Here is a 13,305-nt window from a genome sequence, read left to right as displayed (position 1 = left end):
GAGCCGATATCCATTTCGGGGAACTGCGGAGGAAGAGGGAGAAGACAAGGGTCTCTCTGGCCACTCTGGCTTCCCTCCTCCTCTGTCACTTTGTCATGGGATATTTCATCCTCAGGATGGAGGAACCAGCCCAGAAGTGGTGGCGGGGGCGGGGGGGGGGGAGAGGGGAGAAAGAGAGCAGCCCAAAATGAGACAGGCAGGAACCCAGAAGCCAAACTCTCCTGCCCGCATTGAGTCAATATCTGACTTTTAGAAGACATCTGAAGGCAGCCCTGTTCAGGGAAGCTTTTCGTATGTCATGAATGAGTGTATGTTTCGTCTGACCTCGATTACGCTTGCCTCCAGGTGTTCTCCAGGTGGGGGGCACGGCAAATCAAGGGCCTCCTTGTCCTCCCCGTCCTCCTCTGGGGGGGCTCTCTGGTTCTTCTTGTGGCACTTCCTCCTTGATAGCCACATCAGAGGCTGACTGCCAGCAGAGACAGGACCCCAGAGGTGGTGGCAGTGGTGGTGGGGAGAGGGGAGAAAGAGAGCAGCCCAAAAGGAGAGAGGAACCCACATTGAGTCGCTAGCCAGGGAAGCCCTACAGCCCTGGCGCCATGGGGGGGCTGGTCCATCAGGACAAGTGGGGCAGCAAGCACAGCCTGCCCCCAGCAGCCCCCTGCCTGCCTGCCCCCTTGCTCACAACCGTCCAGAAGGTGGCCTGGCCGGCCAGCCAGCTTCCTCCTCCTCCCCAGCCTCAGGGTTGTCCAGCTCAGCAGGGCTTCCCTCCTGCTCTGTCTGCTACGTACCTCATTGAGGGAGTCCCAAAGGGAATCCAGGGAGGACACCGAGGACAGGGAGGAAACGCTAGAAAATGGGGACAGATTTGGAACCTGCAAGGAAAAGATGAAAAAGGGCGAGCAATTAAATAACGCAACCAAACATTAAAACTCAAGGCACCCATAACTGAAACAACAGTCTCATCCTACGGTTGATATGCCCCCCTCCCCTTCTGCCAATCACCGCTTAGGCCACGGCCACCTACCCGGTCAGGGCTGAGGAGATCCAGCCGTCTTGCGGTCTCCTTCTCGCCTTTTCCTTCCTCATCCTTCATATCGAAAATGTCCTCCTCGATGGCTGACTGCTGGCAGAGACAGAACCCCAGAGGTGGTGGCGGGGAGAACGGAGAAACAGAGCAGCCCAAAATGAGGCAGGAACCCAGAAGGCAAACTCTCCTGCCCACATTGAGTCGCTAGCCAGGGAAGCCCTACAGCCCTGGCGCCAGGGGGGGCTGGTCCATCAGGACGAGTGTGGCAGCAAGCACAGCACATTAACTCTGAAGGCACCCATAATTCAAACAACAGAACAGCGGCATAGCCAGCCGCTCTGGTGCCCGGTTCAAAGCAGGGGTCCTGCGGGCGGGGGGCGCTGCCTGGAGCCTCTCCGCCGCCTCCCCCTCAGCTGTAGGGGGCCGAGGGAGAGGCAGGGGGCAGACGCAAGCCCCATGCTGCCGTTTCAGGCAGCACCCAGCCTTCAGGGTCCTAAACTACCACGTCACTCCCAGGAGAGATGCCTGGATCAGGCACTCTGCAGCCCCCCCCCCCAGTAAGTGCCAGCCCCCGCGGTGTGGCGCCCAGCGCCAGCCGCTTTTTTTGACTCAACTAAAAGGTTTGGTGAGCCCAATTTTTATTTTAAACTCTGCTTTTTGTCCTTTTGCCACCCCCCTCAGTGATGACACCTGGGGCGGCCCCCCACCCCACCCTCCTTTCTCTGCAGCTGCAACAGAATAAAAGGACTCAGACTCCCTTAGCAGTTTCCTGCTGGTCCCCTCACCATTTCCCCAAACATCAATCTTCAGACTTTTCAGCTTTTTCGGTGTCTAATACAAGATAAGGCACCCAAAGGCTGCTGCGCAAGGCAGGGCTTGGCCTCAGCTGCCAAGTGAGGTTGGGAATCTGAGCCGATGTCACAGCCAGGTTCCGATCAGTCCATTTCATCTAAGGGGGGGGGGGCTGTTTCCCCTGAGGGTGACCGCTGAACACACCACCCAAGGGAAAAAGAAGGAGAAAAGCGAAGAAATCTTTTAATTCTGTAGCAAGAAAGAATGAGTGCCAGGAGTTTTCTTTTCCCTGCACTCCTCCATCGCAACACCTTTTCATTATTATCATTAAACTAGATTTAATGAACACTCATATCAGAGTGCTCTGTAAATTGATAGCCATAGTCTTTTATATAGTAACCTTTTATGCTCTTCCACATCTGTTTAATGCTCCTAAACCCTTCTTTTAGCGTCTTTTAGACTTTTATATATACTTTGTGTTAAATACTTTTTTGCTTTCCAAAACGTTTTACAGAATGAAAATGATTGTACCCCACTCTACTGATGCTGGTCTACTACTGTAATAAAGATTTGATTGATTGAAATGAAGTATCCTATAGTAATGCAGTGACTGGACACTGTTGCAATGTATTCCCCTCCCCCCAAATTCATACTTTATTACTTATTAATATTAGTAAGAATAATGAAATAAGTCAAGCCAGAGGCTCCTCCCAGCTTAAATTTATATAGCACCCTTCATTGGAATGCTACAGATTGAATCGTAATAAGAATGAGAGTTTCCACCAATCTGAAGTGATGAAAGTTTAAGTAGGATGCAATCTTGACTAATTAATATAAATGCTTCGTCAGTGGCTGTTCTGTAAATTATTTTTACTTGCCTGTCTGATCTTGGTTGTGCTCTATAAATGGGGACCTGACTGGGAGGAACCTGAGTTGGAGGAGGAGGCCTCTCGCTCTTCCTTCCTGACTGAGCATAAGATGCCTCCTCTTAAAAGGTTAGGAAGGCAGGGAATCCAACTATCTGACATCATCTCATTGCTTCCCTCCAATGCTAAACTTGTTGCTGGCTCACTCGTAATCTGGTGATCCACTCAACATCAGTGCACAATGTGTCATATCCTGGACAACGCAAGAAAATCCATTCTACTCCAGTCAAGGCTTGGCTAAGGTCAGTTGCTACTCTTTGGAACAGGGAGCAGAGCTTACACAATACAGAAATTAAACCAGGAGACTACGGAAGAGAACTTAAATGAATTTCTCAATTTATTAATATACAAAGTTTAGGAGAATGAAATGATGTGAAGTGAACTTCTGAATGATTCAGCATACCGGTAGAAAATGGAGCACAGGTATTTGAATATCTAGAAATGACATAACTAGAAAGTATTGTTGAATATCAGAATATATATGGTTAATAGCAAAGCAAAAAGACTAAAAAACCTAACTCCTATCTCCCTCTAGACTATCTTGTCGTGAGATAAATATAAGTTCCCGAAAGACAAAATTTTTAAAAGATAATAGTTTACAAATTACGGGCAGTAGACCAGGACTCATTGTAATCCTTGGCAAAGCAAGGTAGCAAAACATTTCCTCCCATCTTACGGTTCATGTGAACAGGACTACATAAAAGTTGGGCTAAGAATGAACATAATCTCTTTCAGAGGAGGAGAAGGAGCAACATGGATGAGCAGGTGGGTTTCCTTTAGGCCCTTCTGGACATCAGGAACATGGAATGTTTTAAGAATCAGATGTCCCCTTAATTTCTGGTTGTCAGGTGCTCCTTTGTGTTCAGATCAGGCCTCAGCACGATAATGTAGCACTTGGGAAGGAAGATGCAGCCCAGAAGCCCAGCACTGGAGGCCAACATAGAGAAGATCTGCACGGCCACCATGTACTTGCCCTTGGTGCTCAGGTAGGTGGGCACAAAAGACACCCAAACACTGCAGAAGACCAGCATGCTGAAGGTGATCAGCTTGGCTTCGTTGAAGGAGCCAGGCAGCTTCCTGGCTAGGAAAGCCACCGTGAAGCAGGTGGCAGCCAAGAAGCCCAGGTAGCCGAGGGCAACGTAAAACATGGCCACAGACCCTTCGTTGCATTGCAGGATGATCTCTCCCACCTGGGAGTGCATGTCCGGCTCTGGGAATGGGGGAGAAGAGCCCAGCCAGATGGTGCAGATGAGAACTTGCCCCCCAGAACAGGAGATGACAATGGAGTTGGCCAGACTCTTGCCCAGCCATCTCCTCACTCTGTTCCCGGGCTTTGTGGCCAGGAAGGCCAGCACCACTGTGATGGTCTTTGCCAAGACAGAAGAAACAGCAACTGAGAAGATGATGCTGAAGGCCGTTTGTCGAAGAAGGCAGGTCTCTTTCCTTGGGTGCCCGATGAAGAGGAAGGAGGACAGAAAGGAAAGCAGGAGGGAGACGAGCAGGATGTAGGAGAGGTCCCGGTTGTTGGCTTTGACTATGGGAGTTTCCTTGTATTTAATGAAGATTCCCAACACAATGCCTGCTGTTAAGGACAAGAAGAGGGCAACAGAAGCTAAAACCATTCCCAAACATTCTCCATAAGTCAGGAAGGTGGTAATCTTGGGGACACATTGATCTCTGTCCTTGTTTGAATGGTGATCTTCTGGGCATTTGGTGCAATGTTCTGCATCTGAGGAAGAGAAAAAGAGTGGCTGCAACATCACTTACATCCCTAATGATCTGTGCTCTTTTACATTTTGAAAAACTCTGTGGTGGACCTCAGGAAATAAGAATGTTATAATAGGTAAAGCAACATTGTGATCTAGGATAAACTGAGTAGCAATGAGCACTCCACTTCTGTTAACTGCATTTTTTTGGATCCTGCCTAATCCTGAAGAAACAGCTCTTTAACTGGACATTTTAAATGCAGTTTTCTGTTGCTTCCATGCAATGTTCATAGTAGTGAGATCAAAACCGTCCATTGATTATATTGTAATAATTTTCATCTGAAGTATTCTTTATATTTTTTCGTGCTTTTGCTATTAAAAATTTGCTGGTTTGCATCACCTGTCCATTCTTTTTTATAAATATCAAAATTATTTCCTTTTTGGTGTGACTTGGTATAAAAAATAAAAAAGGGCTGTTTGTGGGAATTCCTCTCACAGCTGCCCACTTTCCACCCCAGAGATTTCTTCCTTATGGCCACTCCTTTCAATGCCCTTCCTGGATTTAATAAAGTTGATTAATCCTATGGATGTCGAGGAAGAATCCACATCCCCCAATGTCTGCAGAAATCTCACAAAAAGTGTTTGAGACTGGATTTCTGCCCTGTGTTTACTCTCTCCAAAATACCTTCCCCCTTGGCGTCACCCACCTTCCTGGGCGGAGAAGGTCCCTTCCGCACACCGAGCACAAGCATAGCAGCAAACGGGCTTTCCTTCCAGAACCACCTTGGCATATCCAGGTCGACATCTTTCTGTACACCTGGAACGAGGTACAGTCTAACCAGAAAGACAAGAAGGTGCAACAAAGAGGAACAGTTAGGAGTATTTGTGGGTATGTAATTCACTCATAGAGTGAATTCAAACGGTTCTCTGGACTGCAGCCTTTGACCCCTCATCAGGGTCCTTTCAACCCCCCACTGACCATTGGGGCGACCAGAATATCTTCATAATTCATTCAGGACAACTGAGGTTTGCGCCACAGAAATCTGATTCCTCTTCTCCGTTTACCTGCTTCCCTGCTTAATAAATCTTCAAATAAATGGAGGCTGAAATGTGATTTCCCCAAAGTTCAGGATTCGGATAATCTCTCAATCACCAATTAAGACAAATTTACTATGACTTTTCCAAATATTGGTTTCCCTCACTCTGTTCTTGAGGCATGCAAGGTTTCCTCTTGTCGCTGATCTATTTCCCTAGTTATTTCTAGTTCATGTGCCATTCCTTAACATTAACCTTATCTTACAATAGGGTTGTTGTTTTTTTAACTTCTCATCCTTCACCAACAGCTGTGCACTTCTCAATTCCTGCACGTACAATAGTTTAACATTTGCAACATCTACAAGTGGGCTTACTCCATAAATTTAAAATATCCACAATAAATCAGTAATTATCATTTCTAAAATAAATTACTTTCCATCCTTCTGCATGTACGAAAACCCAATAGTTCACTTTTACTAGGGGCTTTCCCTTTTCTTCTTATCTACGTAGTCCTTTCTGTCGAAGATTCTGGTGTCTTCTCTGAGGACCTCTGGGCTCTATCCTTTCTTTGAGCACCCCAAATTCACCTCCTATCTCAGCTACTGTGAAAAGAAAGAGTGGTGTTTGCAGCTGTTATTGACGGTCAAGACACCATTGGTCAACCTGATATCCTGATATGGTCATTTTTCAGCGGTTGTTTAAGGAAAAACATAGTAATCATCTCCTAGCCTTCTCCCTTTGTGATTTACCCTACCTTATTGAATTTCTTGTTCCACTCAATGGCTTCTGGGTTAATGGTGAACTTTATGCCAGCAGACGTCTCTCTCCTTATATTCCCAATTTTCACAATGTCAGGAGACTTATTGGGAGACATTGCCCAGTTCACAATATCGAAGTCCGCTGGCAGCTCCCAGTTCTCATCCAAGCACAGCCTGCCCCTGGAAGTATTCAGACACCGGATTTCTCTTAAGGATGGGTGAAGCTGGAATGGCAGGGGAAAACACCAGCATTAAGAAAACGGGAAGCCAAGATGGATATCTCAGTCCTACTCACTTCAACCTCTCATGATTTGGGGCTGCGTGTATCTCATGTAGACTGGAATTCCTATTCAGCCATTTCTATTACTACAGACCCTGCAAGTGCCCCAATTTTCCAGGGATGTCCCTGAATTAGAGACAGTTTTTCATTTGATCCCGGAATTTCCCAGCTTTGCTTAGAATGTCCCTATTTTCATTGGAGAAATGTTGGCAGATGTGGAGTTATCCAACCCACAAGGCGTCCAATCCTATATCAGGAATTTTTATTATGTTTAATATTTTAGTATGAATTTCTTTATGTTGGGAGCTGCCCAGAGTGCTGAGGCAACCCAAAAAGACGTGTGGGGTATAAACAGTGCTATTTCTTGTCTGCGTTTTTACAGTTGATTTAGAACAAATCTGATGCACTGAACCCAAAAATCACATTGGTTTTGCTCAATCAGGTCAAGTTTTTGAGCTATGGCCACATGCCATTTTTTTAACGTTTTTGTTCACATGTACGCTTGTGTGGAGCATTTTACAAGAAGTTGGTGGGGGTAAAATGCCATGTCAAATAATTGTTTTGATTGGAAATGATTATTTTAATGACAAGAAGTATTCAGGTCCAATAGTTCTGGGTGATTAATAAGAAGTGGTTCTTGAAGATGATGCTCCACATCCATTTTTCCAAAAGGAGTTGAATGATCTAATACTCTTCCCACCGCTGCACATCAAGCTTGGCTTAATCAAGCAGTTCACCAAGGCTCTGGACAAGGATGGTGACTGATTCACTTACTTGTGCCAGGCTTTTCCAGGATTGACCATGGAGAAGTTGAAAGCTGGCATCTTTGACGGTCCTCAGATCCATCAGCTCATCAGAGATCCAGAGTTTGGAAACTCAATGAACGAAGTGGAACTGGAAGCGTGGAAGACATTTGTTCTGGTAGTGAAGAACTTTCTTGGCAACAATAAGGCAAGAAACTACGCAGAACTTGTCAACAACATGCTGACTGCTTTCAGAAACCTGGGCTGCAACATGAGCGTCAAGATGCACTACCTATTTTCACATATGGACCGGTTTCCTGAGAACCTGGGTTCAATGAGTGACGAGCAGGGGGAGAGATTCCATCAGGACATGAAAGAGATGGAGATCAGGTATCAGGGTCGCTGGGACGCAGTCATGATGGCTGACTACTGTTGGACTCTGAAGAGAGACCTCCCTGCCGCTGAGCATTCCAGGAGTTCCAAGAAGTTCAAGCCCTGAAGTTTGAAAAATGGTGAAGCAACATGCAATTTACCTGTACTTACCTTTATCAATGCCCACCATTCAGTTTACAGTAATCGATGTTTCTATCAGGTAATCAATATATGTTGTTGGAAAAACTTTTTTCTCTTAAAAACATATTTAGGATGATATGTGTTGACAAAAATCAGCCGATAATGCCACAAAAATGTAATCGATTTTGTCACAAGATCTGATTTTTTTTTCAAATCAACATAGCACAAAAACCTGACCAGATGGAGATAAACGGGTGCCATTTCCTGATTCAGCAGTGCAAAAATACCCTAAAGCAGTTGTAGAAATCTAGACAACATTCAAAAAGTAAAAAATTGTTGCCCAGTGATTATTGTTATGGAATGGGACGTCTCTATTTTCATCAGAGAAATGTTGGGCGGTATGCTACTATTACTAGTACTAATAGTAACTATGATATTTTACAGGTCTATCCCCAGTCAAGATCAGCATCTGTGTGGACTGCAGGTTGCAAAAAGGGGAAGGAAATACCTGCCACGGCTGTAGCCTTTGGGGTCCCCATTGCTCTCCTTCCTCCACCATCAGCCTCCTCTGGGATCTAGATGAAAGCGAAGCATGCAAGGCCTGAGCCACAGCCTGAACATGGATGTAAGTGTCATATTTGTCTAGAGACTGGACTCTCTCACGCTCTTCTTGGGACAATGGCTGCAGTTTCTCCTCCTCTCTGCATCTTACCCTGCCTTTCACGGACAACAGATGCTTTGAATATGAACACTGAAATACTTGATTGAAATAATCCCCAAGATCGGTCTGCCATTTATATTTGTCACCTTTGCTGCTCATTATTCCAGTCTGAATCGCAAAGGACAGAGAACCATGGAGGTGCCGGAATAAATTTGGAGGGAGGAAAATTTCAGTTCTGATTTCTAGCAAAGCTGTTGTGATCCAGACTTTTGCCCCTATTTCCTTCTCATAGAAATGATGTATTACCATGATTATTATGAGACTCACTGTATTGGTTATATAGGAAACAAATACCCCAGCTTGTCTCCATAGGAAAAAAGGTTCCCCAGGCCTGATAAATTGATCCAAATCACTTTCTGGTACTCTTTTTGATAAAGCAATGCAGATCCCTTTGCTGAGCATCAGAGGTTTCACAGCGCTCACAAATCTTTCTCCATCTTCATTGTCTGGAGTGAAGAGGCCAATCCACGTCCATCCAAAATGCAGGAGCAATTCAACAATCCCCTGATAGTGACTTTCCTCTTTGGGAGTCATCCGGTAGACAAAAGGGAACAGGGTTTTATCTTCGAGAACCTGGGCAGTGAAGCCATAACTGATCTAGCAAGTAAAGCAAAGATCAGCAATTTATTTTACTTTCAGCATAAGATTTTTAATTATCTGAAATGACTGATATCTATCTAAATCTCTGCTGGCTGAGGCTGATGGGAGTTTTAGTCAGAAACATCTGGAGGTGTCAAGTTGGTGAAGGCTCAGTTTTGAAAAAGGGATGTTGAATATACAGCTCAGGATTATCCCATTTTTAAAAATATCCCTGCTTGACCTATCCAAAGAGAAAGTAGAATTTTACACAGTTGAAATTCTCTGTGCTTCCATGCTCTCCCACTACTTACCTGTGGGATTTTGTAGATGCCTGACAAGGCTGCAATCACTCTTGAGAAGACAGTATTGCCTCCTTCAAGAACAGCCAGCAGATGATTCTGTTCTCCACAGTGATAATTGGGAATATTGCATCCACTGCCTGCAAGCAGCTCTAGTATGGCGTCCGAAGTCGTCCTTGCATCGAAATGGTTCTCATAGAGGTTGTAGCCCATGGTGATGTTGGGTAAGAGCCTGAGATCCTGGTTGATCTCTCGGATGGTGAACTGGAAAGGCAACACGCGCCAGTAGAGCCTAGGTGCCTCGCTGCAATAGATTAACTCTTTAAAAAGAGTGAAACTGGTATTCATATTAATGGGATGGAGGAAACATTATATAATCCACACAGATTAGTATTTATTTATCCTTTTGCATTAATAGCAAACCTTTTCCTGTCTAGCATAGAACAAAAATTTGGAAATCTCTGCTCCATGACAGGAGCTTTGATACAAACAGCACACAGAGCTGTTCAACAGTGGAAGAGACTCCCTCCGAAGGTGACCATGTGTCATGGATGCTTCAGGTGAGATTCCTCCGGGTTCCTTCCATCTCTCCAACTCGATGATTCTATTCTACTGTGGTTCTATGAGTAAGAAATGAAGGCGCCCCTCAAAATGTGTGATATACGGGGAAGTTGCTGCAAGGGCTGCTTTTCCTGCATTGGTCTTTGACTTCTTCCAATGGGCTAGACTATAGGAGAGAATATTATTGAAGGAGGGGAAGCACCAAATACCTCAGTCCCCTTTTACTTAGAAATGAGGCCTGGTGGCTTGCAGCTTTGAGTGCGTGGTAAAACCTATAATTTTGTACCTATTTTCATCAGTGACTCCACCAATGAGGACACCCCCTGGTCTGTATTATTTTATATAATCATTTTAGTTGAAGCATATCATTCCTGCTCTTCTCCCATAAAAAACCACCCATTTTCAAGAGAGATTTTTTTCATTCTGAGATATAGGTGTCCTGTTGTGTTGTATAAAGAGAACTGTGATCGAAATAGAATAAACGTAAAATAATTAATCTCATTTGCTTGGAAATTGCTTGAGTTTCATGCCACCCTCTGGGTTAGGAAACAGGTACCTACTGTGTCAACCATTGCAATAGTTAAAAATGAGACCAGTTGTGTGTGTGTGAAGAAAAGGAATAATTCCTTTTCACATTTTAGACTCCACTAACAAGGAAGTCTTCTGACTCATATTATTTTATTTATCATTTCAATTAAAGCACATATTTCCTGCTCTCCAGCCACCAAATGTTAAGCTGTAGGATTTTAAAAATCCATTTTTAAAACTATAGCATTCTTTAACGACATTTTGTTGATGGTCATTTATAATATTATATCATTATAAGGATATAATAGAAGAATGCTAGAATGCCAATGAATCTGGTCAGGGTTCAAAAGTTTGCACTGAATTTCCCCACCTGCAGGAAGCCATGAAACTCAGACAATTTCCAGAGCTCAAAGGTTGAATTGCCTGAGTTTCATGGCGTCCTGCAGGTGGGGAAATTCAGTGCATCCATAGGTAGGAGAGTGTTTCACTAAGGAAGACCCAGGGAACAAGGAAATGGGAGAGGTTTGGGTGGAATCTTTTAGTGGACCCCCAGCTCCCATCAGCCCAGCCAGCAAGACCAATGGTCAGGGCAGGGTAGAACTGCAACATGAGGACAGCCTTGGCTCCGCAGCCCTGTGAAAGGCGCTCTTTCCTTGATAAATAGGAACCATTACAAGGACTGGAGGACCATGAAACCCACCCACATATGATTTTATATACCTCTCACTCCTGGCGAAGGGTGTCTGAGAAAAGACATATGGAGTTTCCTTATGTAAGCATTTTGGAGAGATGATCCCACTGATGAGAAAGTGTCCAGGCTGGTAGTAATTGCGAGCATCCATTAAATCCCTGACCAGATTCAAGGGGCATTTCGCCTTGTGGTTCCCGCAGACTCCAAAGGGCATCATGAGCAGCAGAAGCTGCAACAGAAGGAGCAGGGATCTCATTCTGGCTCTGCCTCCTCCTCCTCTTACCTGCCAAGGAGGCAAAGCAGAAAAACCCAAAGACTCTTGAAAGACCAAACTGCCTGTGCTTTCCCAATCTGGAAAATCTTTTCAACTCTACCTTCAGAGCTTGGAAGCACAAGGCAGGCACACCCCTCTGTCGCCAGCTCTGCATCTTGTCTCAGTCTGTCTCCAACATAGGAAATATTCTCTGCACCAACTTTTTCTTTCCCAGACACAGCGCAATTAATATTGTCATGTTGCTTTCTGTGGCTCATGCAATCTCCCGAAATATCTCCTGAGCTTTCAGAAGATGAGATGACTATAATTTTGATTATTCCAAGTGGAATAAGTTTCATCACAAAAACTTTCTGGAGTCCTGAATGGCTCAAGCGGCAGGTGCAGAGCTGGAGAAAAACATGTTTGATTCTAGCCGATCCCTTCTGATGAAACTGGTGGAATATGATGAAATGCCTAAACTCAGAGGACAAAATGATGGATGGTTTTTTTAAGATCTTTATTTACTCATTAAGAAATACACAAATCAAACATATTGTTTATAATGAAATAAACACTTTACACAAAAAGAAAAAAGAAAATAGAAAAGAAAGGGGAAAAAGAAGAGAAAGAATATCGAGAAATAGAAAAAATAGAAAGAAAGTTAAATGAAGAATATTACCAAAGTTTTTTAAGAACTACAAACCATCAGCGACATTATTATAAACATATATTTCCATCAAGAAGTCCTTTTATCTTCACCTTATCAATTTCCTCTCGCTTCTCTTACTTTTCTTATTTATGTCTAATCTCTGGTTTTATTCCCAGATTTGTTAATGACTGCCTTCTACCTCTATACGGTTCCTAATTCCTCATTTCTTAACATTTTTGTGTTTGTTCTTATTCTACAAAAGACCATTCTCTTAACTCTGTGAAATTTAGTCTATGCTCCACCAAGAGTAATCATGGGAAATATATTTCATCTTTTAAGAAACATCCCATTCTTTTTCCTGAATGATGTCTTATTCTCTTAGTTTGGCTAATTCCAGATATTCACATAGCTTTAAATGCCATTCTTCTTTTGTCGGTATTACATTACTCTTCCAATATTTTGCTACAAGAATCCAGGCAGCTGTAGTAGCATAAAGAAAAACAGGCCTATGGGATGTTTGTTGTGAAAATACCCAATAAAAATAATTCTTTTTTTTCAAGGAAATGTGTATTTTAACATTTTCTTGTATTCGTCATATATCGTGTCCCAAAAATTTTTGGACACATCCACCACATGTGGAAAAGGTTTCCATTTTCATGCTGGCACCTCCAACATCTACTGCTTTTTTAATTATTCTTTGCTAATTTTGATGGAGTAAAATACCACCTGTATACCATCTTCATAAAATTTTCCTTAATCAGGTAGCATGCTGTGAATTTCATATCATTTTTCCACAGGCTTTCCCATTTCTCCAATTCTGTAGGGTAGCCGAAATCCTGGGCCCATTTACCATCACATCTTTAACTTGTTCGTCTTAAATTCCAATCCAATAATAACCTGTACATTTTAGAGAGGTTTTCTTTTTAATATTTAGTAGAAGTTCACTTTCGAAATCTGATAATTTAGCGTCAAATCCATTCCTATTTTTATCTGCCTTAAAAAAAATTTAAATTTTGTTGATGGTATTGTATCCAGGTCATACCCGTTTGCTTATGTATACAGTGGTGCCTCGCAAGACGAAATTAATCCGTTCCGCGAGTCTCTTCGTCTTGCGGTTTTTTCGTCTTGCGAAGCACGGCTATTAGCGGCTTAGCGGCTATTAACGGCTTAGCGGCTTAGCGGCTATTAACGGCTTAGCGGCTTTAAGAAAGAGGAAACAAACTCGCAAGAACTCGCAAGACGTT

At 43.7% G+C, this 13,305-nt stretch overlaps 1 protein-coding gene and 1 long non-coding RNA gene across 2 annotated transcripts; one reads left to right on the top strand and one right to left on the bottom strand.

The window, feature by feature from the left end:
* The first annotated feature begins 118 nt into the window (after window positions 1–118).
* Window positions 119–2,401, top strand: LOC310668636. Its single transcript, XR_014506734.1, has 2 exons — window positions 119–501; window positions 1,147–2,401. It is a non-coding gene; the product is annotated as an uncharacterized lncRNA (long non-coding RNA).
* Window positions 2,402–3,531: 1,130 nt separating this feature from the next.
* Window positions 3,532–9,727, bottom strand: LOC310668264 (vomeronasal type-2 receptor 26-like; the record flags this gene model as incomplete). The annotated part of the gene is made up of 5 exons (XM_083421287.1): window positions 3,532–4,474; window positions 5,159–5,285; window positions 6,241–6,468; window positions 8,289–9,098; window positions 9,392–9,727. 5 exons carry the CDS (start codon window positions 9,725–9,727, stop codon window positions 3,576–3,578), a joined length of 2,400 nt encoding a protein of 799 aa, XP_083277413.1. The 3' UTR covers window positions 3,532–3,575.
* Window positions 9,728–13,305: the final 3,578 nt, after the last annotated feature.

Source organism: Podarcis tiliguerta, assembly GCF_965153285.1.
Source record: "Podarcis tiliguerta genome assembly, chromosome: 18".
NCBI classification, from domain to species: Eukaryota; Metazoa; Chordata; class Lepidosauria; order Squamata; family Lacertidae; genus Podarcis; species Podarcis tiliguerta.
The sequence above is the reverse complement of the archived record's forward strand: the minus strand, read 5'-3'. Positions and strand labels throughout refer to the sequence as shown.